This window comes from Cryptomeria japonica, chromosome 3, assembly GCF_030272615.1.
Source record: "Cryptomeria japonica chromosome 3, Sugi_1.0, whole genome shotgun sequence".
NCBI lineage: Eukaryota > Viridiplantae > Streptophyta > Pinopsida > Cupressales > Cupressaceae > Cryptomeria > Cryptomeria japonica.
Genome location: NC_081407.1, coordinates 867,227,493 through 867,245,675, shown reverse-complemented (window position 1 = coordinate 867,245,675; position 18,183 = coordinate 867,227,493). Strand labels below are relative to the sequence as shown.

Genomic DNA, 18,183 nt, shown 5'->3' with positions numbered 1-18,183 from the left:
TCAATAGAACATAAGCCTTTCTTCTCCTTTTTGTTGAAATTGCATCTTTTAAACTTGTTCTTCTTCTCATCATCACCCGATCTCTTATAATCTTCTCTATAAGTGCAATTAGAAGCATAATATCCAATTCTACCACAAGATAAACATTTCAAATGTAACTTACCTTTATATGTTCCAATGTCTCGCTGCAATCTTCTCACAAAATTTGCTTTGGCTTCATCTACATCTCCACTGCATTGTGGATCATCAAGTCTTGAAACATTAAATATTGCTTCTTTCTTTTCTTTTTTCTCTTGCTCCATTTATGAAATCTCATAGTATATTTACTCAAATCATTGCTCTCTTGAATAACACATCTTTGTGGCTTGTAGGATTTATGCAAAGTCAACAAAATCTTATGCACAACATCACATTCTTCTATATTTCTACCAATAGCTCTAATGCCATTAGCAATATCAAACACTCTATGAATATAGTTTTCAATGCTCTCTTCTTCCATCATTCTAAAGTACTCATGCTTCAGATTCATCAACCTATCATAATTTGTCTTTGGATCACCTTCATATGCCAAACATAGCTTTTGCTTCCTTCAATCATTTTACCCTTCCAAACACTGAATCACTTATATAGTTGAGAATTATAGCTCTAACCTTTGCATTAGCTTCCTTCAACTTTATCCTATCCGAAGTCTTAGCACCACCCTGCAGCTCTTTATATCCAATCTGAATGATCTCCTAAATTTCATTATGCAATGTCTCCACATGTGACTTTGTTCTCTCATTCCAATACAAAAAATTTGTACCATCCAAAATAGGAACCTTGTAATGCACGTCCTATGCCATATCAGATCTACCTCAAACGATTAAGCTTACTCAAAAGGAACCACGCTCTGATACAAATTGTTGAACCCAAGGCAGAATTGGGGGGGTGAATCAATCTAAACAAATAATTATTGCAGCGTATAAACAATTAACCAACACATAAACACCAAGATTTAAACGTGGAAAACCCAAACAGGGAAAAACCAAAGTGAGCACCTGCCCACAATAATATATCCACTATGAATAGAAATGATTACAAAAGGGAGCTTACTGTTCCGGACTTGCAAACCAAAGCTAATTGTTCATGGGGCAAGATACAAGAGGACTTGCAAAACCTAAAGCTAACTGCACTCAGGGCAAGATACAGAAAAATGATCTAAAAAGAAGGATCTCCTAATCATGAAGTTGTCCTTGAACTCCGTATAAAGTGACCAACATCAACACACAACAACTCTAATCTCAACTGACAACACTCAGTCTCAACTCTTTGCAACAGGCTTCAACACAACCTGCATATCATTCGAACTCAATTCTTTTGCTCTGCTCAACTTCCTCTGATCTTCGCTCTTTCACCACATCATCTACATTCTCTCCACATTCTGCACATTATCTAACTCAAACACACTCATCCTTCTATATAAGACAAATCATCAAAGCTTGAACCAAGTCGGCCTAAATCAAAAAATACTTTCAGAACTAAAAACACACATTGATCCACTCCAGGAAAAAGAGAGGACCAAAAAACATCTTCCAAAGATCAATCCACTGATCTGCAATCACCGAAACCTAACCAACAGCACATCCACATGCTACACATTCATTTAAGCAATCATTGATCAAAACATACTCTCTAATGCAAATAACTCAAATCTGGATCTCCACACACTACGGTGAGACCCATAACATATCAAACACGCTTCCACAAATCATATCCAAACCTAAGGATAGGTCTAACACAGAATCTCACAACCAGCAACGATCAATGCCACAACACCCAGAGAACACAAAGATGTTTTCGAACCACATAGCCATCATGTCCATGATACCAAAACTATAACTCATAGAGATAACAATAATACTCATCACCAACAACAAATTCCGAACCCAAGCACTTCTGAAACAACCAACAGAACAACTACACCAACAATACAGCAAGATAATTATGTACCACATACATTCCAAACCAAACCGAAACAACGAGTTCGACATCAGTGACAACCACAGCAACATATCAACGCCTCCTTCCAACAGATTCCCCATCTATAATCACCTTACATACCTTGTCCTTACATTTGCATATCGTTTGGAAGGCACTTTTCATTTTCCAATCACAAAGTACTTCTCCAATTCTTTGACCCAATCTAGAAATGCATTTGGTTGAGCTCGCCATTAAAATTAAAAATGTCAACCTTTATCGTAGAACTTTGTTCTATCAATGCCTCAATAAGCCTCTCCATAGGATCTAATAACGTAGTAGCATTCACCAAGTTCTTTGGTTCCTCTTTAGACTCATTCAATTTTAATTGTGCCTCAAGGGTCTCTACTCTTTGAAGCAATTCACCAATGTTCCTTTGAGAGCCTTCATTCCTCCTACCCCTTCGCCCTCAATCGACATGGACTCCCCTTTGGGCCATTACAGATTGCTTTGATACCAAAATTGATGCAAACAAACATCGATGTGCCTACAAGCTCTTATAACAAAATAATAAAAAGAGGAATGCAAATGCATTCAATTTGATTCAAACAACCAAACATGGAAAAATAGTTTAAAACAACATTAACCTACAACATGTACTTCCATTAATCTCAAAAAAAGATACATACAAAACACCCAGAAAGGTTTCCTATATGCTGAAAACAAAAAACCTATTTCTACTGCTCCATACCAACCATTACATTTGAAAAAAGGAGCATTATTTAGTCCTTAAATAAGAATAAAAAAACCCACCGCCTTTTCTCCACTTACAGCAACCAAAAAGTGGTGCAAAAGAAAAGGCAAGGAAACCGAATAAGAAGTAATCTGCAAGAAGCCACCAACAATTCAACAATAGTTATGAGAATATTTTGTTGTTATATGGAACCTAATCAAACTCAAAGTTTAAATTTTATCCACTTTTATCGACACAGTTTCCCCCCAATTTGTTCAATGGAGGTTTGGGGGCAACGCCCCTTGCGCACTCCCTAGGACTTTTATTATTTTATAAAAACGTCGGGTGTTATTTTTCTATTGGCTGAAATATTGTAACCGACATAAATCTTGATAAAATGGCTAAGGGTTAGGGTTTTTCTGTAGAGAATTTTGTAGCATTTTGCAACGATATTAAGTTGCAAGGGATCGCTAGTTGTACTCGGTTCGATTTATTGGATAATAATATTGGACTCTCTGTTTGGAGGACGTAACCCGAGTTTGGGTGAACCGCGTTAAAATTGTCTCGGTTATTATTTTTGTGTTTTTTTCATTCCTCTGTTTAATCATTATTTGCATATAATTGATATTTTCTGCATGCAATTCCTAACATATTCTGCCATGTCAGATCCATCAATTACATTAGTATTGCTTGTTTCATATAATTAAATTACACTCTTTTGCTCTTATCCATCTTAAAGATCTATATTCATGAATATGTTTACAAGCCTCTCCTCCAAACCTGTCATGCATATCTGCCCAGTTACTTAGAGGAGAAATTCCCACAAAATGCAAAAATGGCAAACAAAGCCACAGTTGTTCCCAAATTTGAAGCTGTACTACCGATTGTAGATTTGCAGGTCATGACATGCATCTCATTGTCAAGCTTGCTCACCATACGTTACCCTTTCAAAATGTTTGTTTTTCTCTTATCTCTCTATAGCTCCTGTTAACATGAGGATGGACGCAGCTATCATAAAATATCCAGTTAAGTTGTATGCTTATATGCCAAATAGAGTTGTAATTCATTAACCCACACTCAAGGAACTTTGTGAGTGATCAAAGCTGATGTGAACTTTGTGAGTGATCAAAGCTGATGTAAGTCACTACATTGAGGTAAGTATAATTTCTAAAATAAATTGTTTGATCTCAACGAGTACTCTGAAACAAGTTTCAGAAATGATGAAGAGTTATCTTCTAGGAGCTTCTTGGGAGAGTCATATTCGGAGATTTGACCTGATTCAAGAGAAAATATCAGTATGTTGTTAGCATTCACAAAAGAACCTTGTAAAAAAGATGCAGATTCAGAGTTAAAAAGCCTACAAAATTGCTTTACCATTATCCAACACTAGAACCAGGTCACTGTCAATTACAGTTGGAATTCGGTGAGCTATAGTAATTACTGTGCAGTCAGAAAACTGATTGCGTAACGTGTACTGAATAAGTCCATCAGTTGCAGTGTCCACTGATGCAGTAGCTTCATCAAGCATCAGTATACGACTGTGTTTTAGTAATGCCCGCCCCAAACACACAAGTTGGCGCTGACCTACACTCCAATTTTCTCCATTTTCAGTAACTGCAAAAAGAATTATCATGTTAGCCTGAATCCAAGTAGCAAGGGAGCAACAGAGAAAAACAGTATGGTAAAAAAGCTGCTTTATTTCTGGAGGTTTCAGGGGAACAAACCCAAAGAATCAAGTTTGTTTTCTTTTGCACGCACAAGTTCTTCAAGCTGACATTTCTTTAAGGCCTACATGATTGAATATTTTTGTTAGTAGCTCATAAGGCTTGCTAAAAGCAACGATACTTCACAATTGTGTTGACTAATGGATGAAAGAATCCCACCTCCCATATCTCTGCATCTGAGCGGTCTTCAAGTGGATCTAGATTAGTGCGTATACTGCCCTCAAACATTGTTGGATCTTGTGGAATAATACTTAGTTTGGATCTTAGATCATGGAGACCTATTTCTGAGACATCAACATTGTCGATGAGAATCTTGCCCCTTGCTGGCTCTACAATGCGAAAGAGTGCTTGAATAAGAGTAGATTTGCCACTTCCTGTTCGCCCCACCACTCCCACCTTCATTCCTCCGGGAAAAGTACATGTAAGGCCTTTCAAAACAAGTGGAAGATGTGGACCATATCGTACCTAACAAGTTGCATACTTATCAGTTGAGCACACTTTAAATTTGTAAGGGGATAAGCTTAAATACTTGTATGAATAATTTCCAACTGCCAAACACTGACCTGGAGATCATAAAGCTCGATTGTCCCTTTAACTGGCCAGTCAAAATTTGGCCTTGACTTTTCTATGACCAGAGGTGCCTCACTGGGAAGACATGAATACTGTAGTATTCTCTCAACTGAAATAATCTTGTTCTCCACATTACAGAAGTTCCAAATCATCCAGGCTTGCAAAGAGTTCAGATTCAGCCCATAGGTTATTCCCAAGCCTGCAATGCCTGAAAAAATATATTATTTTATGAGTTTGCTTTGATCCTCAACACAAGTTCTGCATACATCTCCACATAGTTCTCGTGTACTTACTTGCATTGATTACACCTTGTGGTAGACTAACCAAGAATACCATGGAAAATCCAAATACGAAAGTTGACAGAAGATCCAACCTAAAGCACAGCCACTCCATGGCTGCAGCACCATGAAAACTAGGTTGGGAAAATACATCTAACAAACAGAAAAGATTTTTCACAAATCGGTCTTCCTGATCAAAACTTCTAATTGTCATTGCTCCAGAAATGGACTCAGAAAAATGTTGTAGAATTGGAGCTTTAAATACTCCAACTAACCGTGCCAATTCCCTGGCTGTGATTATATAATATTGCTGCAGGCAGGAAAAAGTAGGATTACAAGAGTATCTTGGTTCATTAAAATAATTTAAACATTATTATCCAAAGAAAAAATGTTCAGTCCAGCTAAAAAGGTGGTTGCCAGAATAAAGTCTTCATTGCCATTAAACAGTCCAGTTGATCGTTAACACCATTTCTCCACATTAACAGCTTGTTTCTATTCCTTCAGTAAGTCATGCAGAAACTTTGAGCAAAAACACAATTTTCGATAGCATGCTATATAATGTTAGTTTAGCAACAATACCTGGTACCATATGGAAATTGCAGCCACTGGTATAAACATTAGAAAGATCTGCCAAGCAACCTGAGACATAACTCCAATAATTCCAATGAGCCGTATAACAGCAAAAGCAAACGCTCCAAGTTGAAAAGGGATTGTTAAGTCTACAGCACTCTGATCTGTTGATACCTATAGACGAATAGCACAATTTTTATTCCCTTTCACAATCATAATCAAATCGCAAAACTAAATGAAGTAAACACGAGCTTGAACTGACCCGATTCAAAATACGCCCACTTGGAGTTGAATCAAAGAATGACATTGGTGCACGGAAGATGCACCTGTGCATTTTGCTGAAAAGTTGATTAGCTGCCTTAAATGCAATAACTGAAAGAAGCATTGCCCTTATAAGCACAAACAAGGAACTGCCTAATGATAGAGCAATATAGACCCGAATCAGAAGGGAGTTACTAATTGGTGATCTGTCACCAAGGGTTGTTGGGTTCGCCCATGCCATCCAATAATCACTACCAATTTGCAATAGTTGAAACATCATTTGAGACAATATAATGAAAGGTGTCAACCATCCTTTATATGCAGCTGTGATGTAAGACCAGTATACATGAATGCTAACCCTGCCAGTCTCTCTTTCTTCTTCTTGCACCAACTGTGCCTTCTTATTCTCGGGATCAGCATCACTTGCACTCTTATTTCTTTCTTCCCAGTCATTGTCTCCCCTAGAAATCTCAACATTGCCCTCTATCCATAGCACCTTTGGGTTAGCTTCATTTAGTAGACTATTATTTAAATTATCTGATTCCACTGTATCAATTTCTGATGATACACCTATATGATGGGAATTTTCATTAGCATCCATGGTATCCAAAGCCTTTTGGTGGGCACCAACCAATTCTAAAAAATCTGTGCCTGACTGCAGAATATCGCTATACCTCCCAGCTTGAGTAATTTTGCCATCGCGCATTACCTATCAAAAAAAACAATGAGTTGGTGAATTTTTTATCTTTTAATTTCTCTTGCATTTAATGTTTGGCATTTAGAGGTTGGCAATAGTAGGATAAATTATTTCTATATTAGAGTGAAATTTTTCATCATACCAGAATGAGATCTGCAGTTGGCAGGAATTCCACTTGATGGGTTACATAAAATACAGTCTTTTTACTCAAAATGCCAAGGATGCATTCCTGCAACAAAAAGCTGGTTATCTCAAGGATCTAAAAAGATTGCCCAGACCAAGTTCATTACAATTTTACAGTCAGATGCCTTAATATAAAAAATTTCCATTACATTACAATACACCTACCTTGAAAATATGAGTGCCTGTATGTACATCAACAGCACTAAAAGGGTCATCAAGGAGATAGATATCTGCATCTTGGTATAATGCCCGTGCAAGCTGTACTCTTTGTTTTTGGCCACCACTCAAATTAATGCCTCTTTCTCCAATTTCTGTTTGGTCACCATAGGCAAACGATTCAATATCTTTCTTCAAAGCACAGGCCTCAAGTATGCACTCATACCTAACCCTCTCCATTTGCTTCCCAAAGAGAATATTCTCCTCAATTTTACAGCTTTGTATCCACGGGGACTGAGCTACATACGCTTTTGTGCCACTCAACCTTACTGTGCCCGAAACTCTCGGTATTTCTCCTAGTATTGTAGCTAAAAGGCTCGACTTGCCTGACCCCACTGTTCCACATATTGCAACTGTCATACCTCTCTCTACACACAGTTGTATACCTCTTAATGTTGAACTAGATGGTGCAGGGTCCCAAGAGAATTCTCCACCTTGGATATGAACTGCAATATCAGTTGTGCCCTTGGATATTTGTTCTACAGCATCATATTGCAATTCTTCCTCTTTCAAAAATATAGCTACACGATCTAGGGACACTTTAGTTTGGGCAACCATGGATATGAATTCCGGGAGGTTATATATAGGATCCTGAAGTAATCTGAATGTTGCCAAAGCAGAGAGAATCTTGCCAGCAGTTAGGGGCACTCCCATTAGCATGCATGCACCAAATGTAACAATTGATACTACCGTAGGGGCTCCCCAAAACGCAAATGATAACATAGATTCTGTGAAAAGATACTTCTTCAAACACCCACATTCCACTTTCCTCAAATTTTCAAGTTTCAATAGAAATCTGGTCTCCCAGGCCTGTAATTTTAGTATCCTCATGTTTCTCAATGTTTCTGCTGTCGCTCTCATCCTCTCATCTTTTGCTTCCATGATTTCATCTTGAAACTTTTCTTGCAGATTTCCAATAGGTAAATTTCCAATCATAACTATCACCGTGGCTGCCAGTCCTGCAAGTGAGGCCAAGCCCAAGCTCTTATATAGGATAAAAAGGCCTAGAAAAACTTGTAAAGGGACATTCCAGAATTCATGCAAATACCAACTGAAATCCCCAATACGTTCTGCATCTACACTCATATAATTGATGATTTCACCACTTGTATGCTTTTGCTTTGATTGACTAGAAAGACGCAAACCTTTCCTGTATATAGCAGCCATGAAAGACACTTTGGAATGTAGGCCTATCTGCTGCAACTTAAAAAACAAATGGCGCTGTGCCAAGGACTCTACCAACATTGCTACTATAAATGTACAAGCTAGAGCATAGCCTTGATACTGAAACTGCTGGTTTCCATTTAAATATTGTACAAATGCATCAATCAAAGATGGACCTACATATGCTGCAAAAGAATATGCTGCTGCAAAAAAAGCACTCAAGATGACTTCTTTCCAAACAGACATTAGCGTGGCTTTTGCCATTGACTGGGTGTCAAGAATCCCTTCTGCCTCTAGCCGATCTCTAAATACATTGTACACTTCTTCGGCACTGTCCATACCTGCAACTTGAGGTACATCATCAATTTGTAAAGGTTTCTTGAAGCCAACAGAAAATAAAGTACTCATCCAAGAAAACGACATCCGGCTGAGAATGCCTGCAGTTGCATATGGTGTGACTGGCTTGGGGTTTCCACTTTTCTCAGAAAAGCCATCCAAAAGAGGCTCATGCATCCCCTCTCCAAATGAGTCTCCACCAATTCTACCATGGCATCCAACATAACACAAGAAGCTACTGATGGCCAAACCCAATAGATCAACCCATATAGAAGTGGGGAAAACTTCTTTTTCCCTCAAGAGTAAAATGTCAAACAAGAAGAAAACGGCATAGACAATAAATAATATGATCCACCAAACTCTCAATAAAATTGGGAGCTTATCTTTCCTCGTTTCTGTGGGAGACTGATAGGCAGAAAATGCCATTGTAGACCAAGCTATTGCTTGAACAATATACTCTCCCTCTGCCTCGTAATCTTTAGGTCTTTCATTCAACCACCAATACAGAGGCCTCCATATAGCAAATAGGGTGTAGAAAACAGCTAGAGAAATGCAACAAGTCAGAATGCCCTTGTACCTGAAGCCCAACTGAATTTTTCCCCGGGTCTTCTTCTCAAGGGGTACATGGCATTCCCTGTTATTAAGCCTAACTGCCCATTTCCTTACCAAAAGGGCAATAACGAAAATCAACTGACATGAAATGACAACTCCATGACGGAAGGACACTCTAACAATCAAATCTTGAACCCCTCCCACCTGTACACTTCCTCCCATTCTAATACTTCTTCAGTTGGCCTTCTGCCAAAAAAATTGCCTAAATAACTGTGCCAACAAAAATCCCAAAGAATATCTGAGCTTTACACAAGCGTAATTCCAACTCAAGAAACTCGAAAGAGTCTACTACTTATCAAGTTGGTTCTCTGCAAAATGTTCCCAAAATAACCTCTGCAAGCAGAAACCCTAAAAACTCCACGTTCTACAACGAAGTGAGATCAAGTCAACCTGATTTTATATTAAGAGTCCTACAAGAAAACGCAACCAGAAAAGTTCTAAATATTGCAAATGAATTTCCATGTCCCTATGCAAATTCTGGAGTACCTAAAAATATAAAATCCTTTTTTGATAGAACTGAAAGCATAATTATTAGATGCATGTGAAAAATCTGCTAATCACAAACTATATAATATTTGTTTCATCTGTGGTACTGCAGTCAATGAAACATGAAATTGCATATTTTAATCAATGAAAGGCTTAAATTTTCCAGAAAAATCAAAGCAGAGCAAATAAAGTAGTAACAGGAGTGGTGCACATACAATATCAACGAGTGTTGATAGAAAAAAGTGGCCATGAAAAAAGCTGGCCTGGACTTCGAAAGGTATACTTAGCGAATAGGCAAAAGGAACAAAGCCAACTTTTCAATAAATTAGATACACAGCAAAGTTGGAAAATCGCATCATTTTATGCCCTCTTTTTTAAGTCGCTGCCTAAAGCAGGGATACTTTGACTTCGTAAAATTAAACTATTATTTTAAGTTTTGTTTTTCAGTTGATTTTAAATTAATTATGCCAAGATGCATCTACAATGACATCAAAATGCTCTTAAACAAAAATTCAATTGTAAAGGTGTTATTTTATTATTTCAAATAAAATAGAACCCTCGCCACTTGTTTTCAACTATATGAAACCGTTAAATTCAAATGATAGTGGAAGAGTGTCATAATATTTAAAAGGGAACAATCAATAAAATCAAGTAGCGTTGAGAGGTTAGTGGAGGAGTGGGCTTGACATTGTGAGTATCTCACGATTCTAAATTCCCATTTCATGTTGTTGTCTTAGATAATGCTAGTACATACTTAAACAATTCTATTATTATCCATATTTTTGAAACTCTTGTATACTAATAATATTGCTGCAATCTTAGATTCCCTTCTATTATAAGATATCTCTCGGCATAATTTACCTATATTTTTTAAATATAGATATACTAGTAAATATACATTTAAAAACAATATTGGTAGGTGGATGAGTTCTTAAAAACATTTTCAAATTTTAAAAAAAAGAATATTTAAGTTTTTGAACTTATTTACTTCTTCGGAACAAAAGCTTTTTGCGATTTGATTTTGTTTTTTAAGTCATTTAAAATTACATGTAAAATGTTAACATTTAATTAGTGAAAATAATTTGAAATGATTAAATGAAAAGTGAAAAAAAAAATGATCACAAAAATTTTTGTATAATATTCAACTTTATAAGATATAATTTATTAAAAACTAATTTTAGTGAGCATAGTGTGATGGTTTTTTGGTTCTACTAGGGTTTCTTGTTTTTTTTTTGCATACTATTGTTTGTTTATATTGGTCTTGTGTCATACCACATTAACTTTGGGATTTTTAGATTTTTAAATGGTGACGGTTAGCTTCATACTAGCAGTTGATGATGGTGTTGATTTTTTGGCATCTAGTGTGAATGGCTTCACCAAACAAGCATCCCCAAAAAATTGTTCCATTTTTTTTTCATGAAGTATGCCCTCTAATAACCCCACAGATGTGGATTTACCCATTTCAAAATTTGATTTTCATGTAAATGGTTGGAGCAACATGCTCTTATAGGTTATTTTATTGGGAGGGTCCACCTTGAAAGCATGCTCTAGGATTAGGTCACCAAGGCATGGACCCCTCATGGGATTCGTCTTCACGGTGTCCAAAACCTTACCAAAAGCTTTTTTCTTTTTCATTTCGCTAAGGTCAACAATGTTCAGGTCATATTTCATAATGGCCCATGATATGTTAGGTCATCTGTGCTTGTGTTTCAACCATGGTCATAAGACTTCTCTATCATTAATGACAAGAACCTTCACATTCCTATTTGGATAGAATTTTTGGTGACACATAAAGGAAAAGCCACCTCGTTTAGTAATGTGCCTAACAAGCCCCAAGAATTGTCATTTCATAGCCGCCACCTCTATTCTCAAACCTTTCGAAGAAGGGAAAAGAAAGTATTGCCATCATTGTCATTGAGGCTTTTGTTCATCAACCCATTATGCAAACTCATCAGTCAGCCTTGGTGTTTTTCACTCAACCTCATCGTTTGGGCCATTCTTGCAGCCCTTTTAGGTGTGCAAAGGAAGGTGAGATTGCTCCTGAAAAAAAGAAGGAATGGATTGCCTGGTTTTTAGATGGCTTCAAACTTCTTGCGGAATTAGTTCTCCTCTCTTAAGGATGGTGATGGTTTGCAAAAGTTGCATACATGAATTTTCTTTAATGGAATGTCTGAGGTCTCACTAACCTCTCCAAGAAGTATTATGTGTGGATTTTTAAGAAATTAAGAGTTCTTCTTCCATTCTCTCTATAGCATGTTAGGTTATTTGGCCAAATAGCCTGATTTTTGCTTCCAAACATGAGGTTGGTTGTGAAGAGGTTCTTACCCTTCTTGTACCATAGTGGCATTCATGTGGTTAATCATGGGTCTGATCCTACTCAACGACTCATGTGGATCCTCATGTCAATCAAAAATCATTCTTTTGGGATCATTAATGTTTATGCTCCTAATGATGTTCTGGAAATATCTTCTCTCTGGTGATGGATTGTAGATTAAGTGCCTCCACCACTTGGATTTTGTGCAAGGATTTCAATATGATTGAGGTGGCATCTAACAAATAGTATATCTATATTTAAAAAATATAGGTAAATTATGTCGAGAGATATCTTATAATAGAAGGGAATTTGACAATTGCAACAATATTAGTAATATACAAGATTTTCAAAAATATGGATAATAATAGAGTTGCTTAAGTATGTAACAGCATTATCTAAGACGACAACATGAACCTGGAATTTAGAATCGTCGGATACTCACAATGCCAAGCCCACTCCTCCACTAACCTTTCAACGCTACTTGATTTTATTGATTGTTCCCTTTTAAATATTATGGCACTCTTCCACTATCATTTGAATGTAACGGTTTCATATAGTTGGAGACAAGTGCCGAGGGTTCTATTTTATTTGGATTAATAAAGTAACACCTCCACAAAAACCAAAACATCGCATATTGCATGCATTTACCTGTCATTTGCATGTCAAATTGTTTCAAAAATGAATTTTTGTTTACGGACATTTTGATGTCATTGTAGATGCCTCTCGACATAAAGAAGGTATTTTGCCTTTTTGTTGGACCACTAGTGAATGGGAGGTGTGGTTCTACATTTGCAATAAATTGGGTCTTTATGATCCCAATTCATATCACTGTCATCCTCAATTTGATTGGCATACATGGAGAAATTTCCAAGCATGAAATGATAGAGTTCTTAAACAACTTGAGCATACCATGATTATGGCATGATATTTTTTTTCATTTGCCTCTCAAGTCAAGATCTTCCAATTGTACCTTTCTCTAAAGTCACTTTGTCAGACCTCTATCCCATTAAGTTTGGCATTGAACGACATGTGGGTCTAGCATGGCCTTCCAAAATGCAATTTTGTTGAGTCACAAGTTGATGTTGCCCACATACAATGGGTTTAGAAACTTGAATGGCATTCCACTCAGCATTCTAGGTAAATTATCTTGTGGAAGCATGCTATTTAGTGTACGTCACACTTCCTTCGCATTTGTGGGTGCCAACTTGTTATTATCTGACAATGATCCTATGAGGCTACCACCATGGATCTCTGTCATGCCACAAAAGTGCTTGTTGTCGACCCTTTCTCTCCTAGCTTACAAGTACATGTGGCTCAACCATGTCAACAAAATTAAATTGTTGGTGCTCATTTTGCTAGAGGGGCTCAAATCAAGGCAAGATTGCATTGGTTAAAAGTTGGTGATCAAGCTTCTAAAGAGTTTTTTTGGCTCTTTGTGCTCAACAATCTTTAGTAGGCATCAAAATAATAAAGGAAGACCAAACGGTGTTCTCTAAGCTACCAAATATTCTCTAGGCATTTTTACCCATTATTAGAAAGTGTTCACTGCTCGGGATGCGTCCTTTGAGCGAGAGAGAGCACTCCAAGATTGCCTTGGAGTTGTGCCATATCGACTCTTTGAGGCGCAACATAATTTTTATGAGCAGTTTCTCACCTTGGAGGACTTGAAAGAGACTATTAGGTCCATGGAAAATGAAAAAGATCTCTGGTTGCAATGGTTTCGCATGCAAATTCTACAAAGCCCATTGACCTTGTGTGGGTTCTGACCTTCGTAAGGTTTATTTGGAGTGTCACAAATCTATTTTTAATACTTATTAAATATTTTCATAGTTGAAAATACAATAAAAATAAATGATTTAATACTAATATAATATATTATTATTAAAAAGATTTTATTCTATATTGAAAATCATATTTTTTTAAAAATAAAAAGACTTTAATTCTATATATATTTCATTTTGTATGAAATTTTTTAAATTTCTAAAAACATCAATTTATTTTCTTAAAGAAAAGTAAATTTATTTATTTTATTTTATTTAAAGAAAAAAAAAAGAAAGCTTAAGCTATTATAGCGTTGTAAATTGTACACCCTTAGTTGGGTCGTACAATTCCACGCTTAGGTTAGCACCCGCCTTAGTGTGTTTGCATCTTGCATTTAAAATTCCCTTTAAGTATTTAATTAATTAATTTAATTAAATCTAAAGTCTTCTTTTATCCCTCTACACATCATAAAATTGGGCCCTTAAACCTAAGTGTGCCCCTTTTTTATTTTACTCTCCCAATTAATCATTTCATCAAATACCCTAAGTATGTCTTATTTCAACCTTCAAGGCCCGATTTCGCATATCTAGACATCTCAATTTTCCACAAACTCCTGGAGTTTTCTTTAAAATTACAATATCTTGCTTCCTCGAAAATTTGGCAAAAAGTTGGTCGGACCGTGCGTTCAGACCATGTTGGTACCAACATGGTCCCGACTTTTTCTCCCTGAATTTCGGGAGCATGTTTTGGCGGTATTTTAATATTCAAATCCAAAAGATTGGCAAAAAATATCATTTCTAAGTCGGCCTATGACTCAAAACAAAGTTAGGGTCTCCTACATAAAGCCTTCATTTCCTCATTTGACGGATCTAAGATCTACAGATTGAAGGAGCCTCTTGTGAAGTGAAAGTACAGGTTATGTGAAGTCTACAATAGCAAATCAAGCATTTATCAAGCCTTCATCAATCATCTTCAACAACAATTGGGAGCTTTGAAGACATTGAAGAATAATAAGAGATCATTGACTGTTGATTGGCTTGTACCTCTCCCCTAGGGTTTGGTATGGTTTCATGTTATTTTCATGTCTTTGTATGAGCTTCATAACATTCATTTGCAGATTTACAATCATGCTTTAGCTCCATTATTATATTTGTGATTTGAAGCATTTACATTTACATTTACAATCATTTAGGGTTTGCTCTCCAAAGCATAGGGTAGAACTCTAGATTTACTTTCTTGTTCATTTAGGATCTTGCACACACATTTTCAATACATTATCGACTGTTTGTGGAGGTGGAAATCACCAAAACAAGGGGTTTGACTAAGGCAAAACCCTATATAGCCACCTAGACACCATTTTTCAAGTTGCGGGTGCAGGTACAGGAATCTGGCAGATGCGTGAATTTCAGGACCGACGGAAGACACAGAGACAATCTCAAGGCCAAAATCTGATCTTAGATCTCAAAGAGAGGGGCGTGGTGCCCTGTGATAGGACCAAGGCGTGGTGCCCTGGTCCCCAAGGTTTTGCAATTTCAAGTGCTAGATCTGCATATCACACCCTCATGACCTCAGATTCAGAAGATCAACTTCTTGTCGGCAAAGGGACAAGGGAATCCAGTGCCCTAGGATCTGCCAGTTTTGCATCAGTTTCAGTAGCAAGTGCACCTCTAAATCCCTTTTCCAGTCCTTCTTTCAGTATTTCAGTTTCAGTTTAGGCAAAATCTTATTTTTTGGTTTATGTGCACTTCATCTCTCATCTCCTACCATAGTTGATCATTGCTTGCATTTTGCACATCTCCTCTTCATTACAACAAAGGAATAGAAACCCTAAGAGATATTCCTTGACCCTCTCTCTCTTACAAGAAGTGATCAAAGTGAAATATCTCCCTAGGCTCTTTCATATTCCAATGTGTACATGAAAGTGGAATAGGTCTTAGCTACTTGGTTCCATTTTTATGCTCCACATATATTAAAATATTACATAAAACCAATATTATATATTTTTAATGTGAAAAGTTCAAAAATTTACAAATTTAGTAGTTTTATTAAAAAAAACTTTTAATAAAAAGGAGAGATTTTTAGCTTCCTATGTAGGAAGACAAGTAGATGAAGTAAGTTTTAAAAAAGGTAAAATGATTTAATTAAAAGAAACTAGCTTTTTAAAAGGAAATAAAATGTTTAGAAAACAAAGTCAATTTTAAGTTTGACTAATTAAAGCTAAAGCTACATGGTTTTCTTAAAAAGACAAAGGCATAAATAAAAGGAGAGAATCAATGAATGAATAGTATCAAAGATAAATTCATTTCTAAGTGCATAAGAAGGGACGCTAAATAAAGAAGTGGGAGTCAATTTTAAATTTATTTATTTTTTGTGCAGTAACTATCATGAATCACTCTTAAGCGACTAAAAATAGTGTAAATATATCTCTTACTCGATTTCATTTGTGTAATCATGAACTTATAATTTAAACTTATAAACTACTGTAGACACTTAAAAATAATTATTTTAATTATTTTTAATTCCTCGCATAATTAATTAATTAATTATGTTAATTCAAATTCCTCTCAATATTAATTAAATATAATTAATATTGTCACTATAGCATATGATTGATTTATTTAATAAATCAATCCCTTTCTTTATTCTTCTAAAAAAATCAAATCCTCACAAATCTTCCTCTTAGCTAATTAATTTCAATTAATTAGTTAACCTACATGATTCCTACAAATCATCTTCTTAATTCATTCTTCTAGAAACTCCCTAAACTCACTTAACATTATTCTTCTATTTTTTTATTCCCTCCACTCATTCTCTCTCCTAGTCACATTCTCCTACAAATATTAATCCCACCTAACATTTCCTCTAATCCCCCTCCTAATGAGTCGTTAATGGTTAATCATCATGATTAGTCACAAAGTCAACTCTTTGTCCTTTTCATCCAACCACTAGCTTTAAATGCTATTTTCCTAGGTGAATGTAAGATTTTCGAAATCACACATTCCTCTAGGCATCCCCTCTCCCAAGGAATTTTTAATTATTTTTTATTCCTCCAATCCCCATGATATCCTTTTTTGGAGAATTTTTAATTCCTCCAATGCATCTTGTGGAGTGTGGAGATATGAAATGCCTTTAAGGCATATTTCTTGGTCTCCACACCCTCTCTTGGACCTTGTGTGAGCTCACAAGTAAATCCTAGCCCTTCATCTCGAATTCATCCTAGCCATCCATTTTCCTCTCCTCTTCCTATAAAATAGGGTTCCATTCCTTCATTCAAAACATCTTGAAATCCAGTAAGTTTATGCTGCCCTTTTGAGCCCAGGAAATCATCTTGGCAACTTGATCATCTCATCCTTATCATTTTTCAAATCCATTCCATTTGTGCACAACATTGGAGAGCCACCCACATCCAACAATCAAAGGAGCACATCAAGTGGAGCATTATCAAGGGGCGCCTTCACTTCATCAAGCTCAATCCGAAGGAGAAGGTAAAATAGCAAGGTGAAATGGTCTTTTAATGATATTTTAGCATTCTGCATGTTTATTTCGTTATGTTTTGATCATTTGACCTTCAAATCTGTTTTCCCCTCTTCTTAAAGAAGTAATGAATGAATAGTATCAAAGATAAATTCATTTCTAAGTGCATAAGAAGGGATGCTAAATAAAGAAGTGGGAGTCAATTTTAAATTTATTTATTTTTTGTGCAGTAAGTAACTAGCATGAATCACTCTTAAGCGACTAAAAATAGTGTATATATATCTCTTACTCGATTTCAATTGTGTAATCATGAACTTATAATTTAAACTTATAAACTACACTGTCCAATTTGGGTAGGAGGACTAATTCGACTTAGCACAGTTTAAATCACACACACTAAATAGTTTTATTAAAAAAAACTTTTAATAAAAAGGAGAGATTTATTAAAAATGAGAGACTTAGCTACTTGGTTCCATTTTTATGCTCCACATATATTAAAATATTACATAAAACCCATATTATATATTGTTAATGTGAAAAGTTTAAAATTTTACAAATTTAACAGTTTTATTAAAAAAAACTTTTAATAAAAAGGAGAGATTTTTAGCTTCCTATGTAGGAAGACAAGTAGATGAAGTAAGTTTTAAAAAAGGTAAAAGGATTTAATTAAAAGAAACTAGCTTTTTAAAAGGAAAGAAAATGTTTAGAAAACAAAGTCAATTTTAAGTTTGACTAAATAAAGCTAAAGCTACATGGTTTTCTTAAAAAGACAAAGGCATAAATAAAATGAGAGAATCAATGAATGAATAGTATCAAAGATAAATTCATTTCTAAGTGCATAAGAAGGG

At 35.8% G+C, this 18,183-nt stretch overlaps 1 protein-coding gene across 2 annotated transcripts; it reads right to left on the bottom strand.

The window, feature by feature from the left end:
* Positions 1-3,332: 3,332 nt before the first annotated feature.
* On the bottom strand, positions 3,333-10,109 carry LOC131061558 (putative ABC transporter C family member 15). Of its 2 annotated transcripts, XM_057995288.2 has the most exons (11): positions 10,002-10,109; positions 7,138-9,710; positions 6,932-7,018; positions 6,094-6,801; positions 5,841-6,005; positions 5,277-5,571; positions 4,977-5,191; positions 4,573-4,878; positions 4,414-4,477; positions 4,064-4,303; positions 3,333-3,963 (listed from the first exon to the last, which is right to left on the bottom strand). In XM_057995288.2, exons 2-11 carry the CDS (start codon positions 9,460-9,462, stop codon positions 3,857-3,859), a joined length of 4,512 nt encoding a protein of 1,503 aa, XP_057851271.2. In that variant the 5' UTR covers positions 9,463-9,710; positions 10,002-10,109; the 3' UTR covers positions 3,333-3,856. The 2 variants fall into 2 exon arrangements, with proteins under 2 accessions (XP_057851271.2, XP_057851272.2); XM_057995289.2 differs by lacking the exon at positions 10,002-10,109 and having other exon boundaries at positions 7,138-9,971.
* Positions 10,110-18,183: the final 8,074 nt, after the last annotated feature.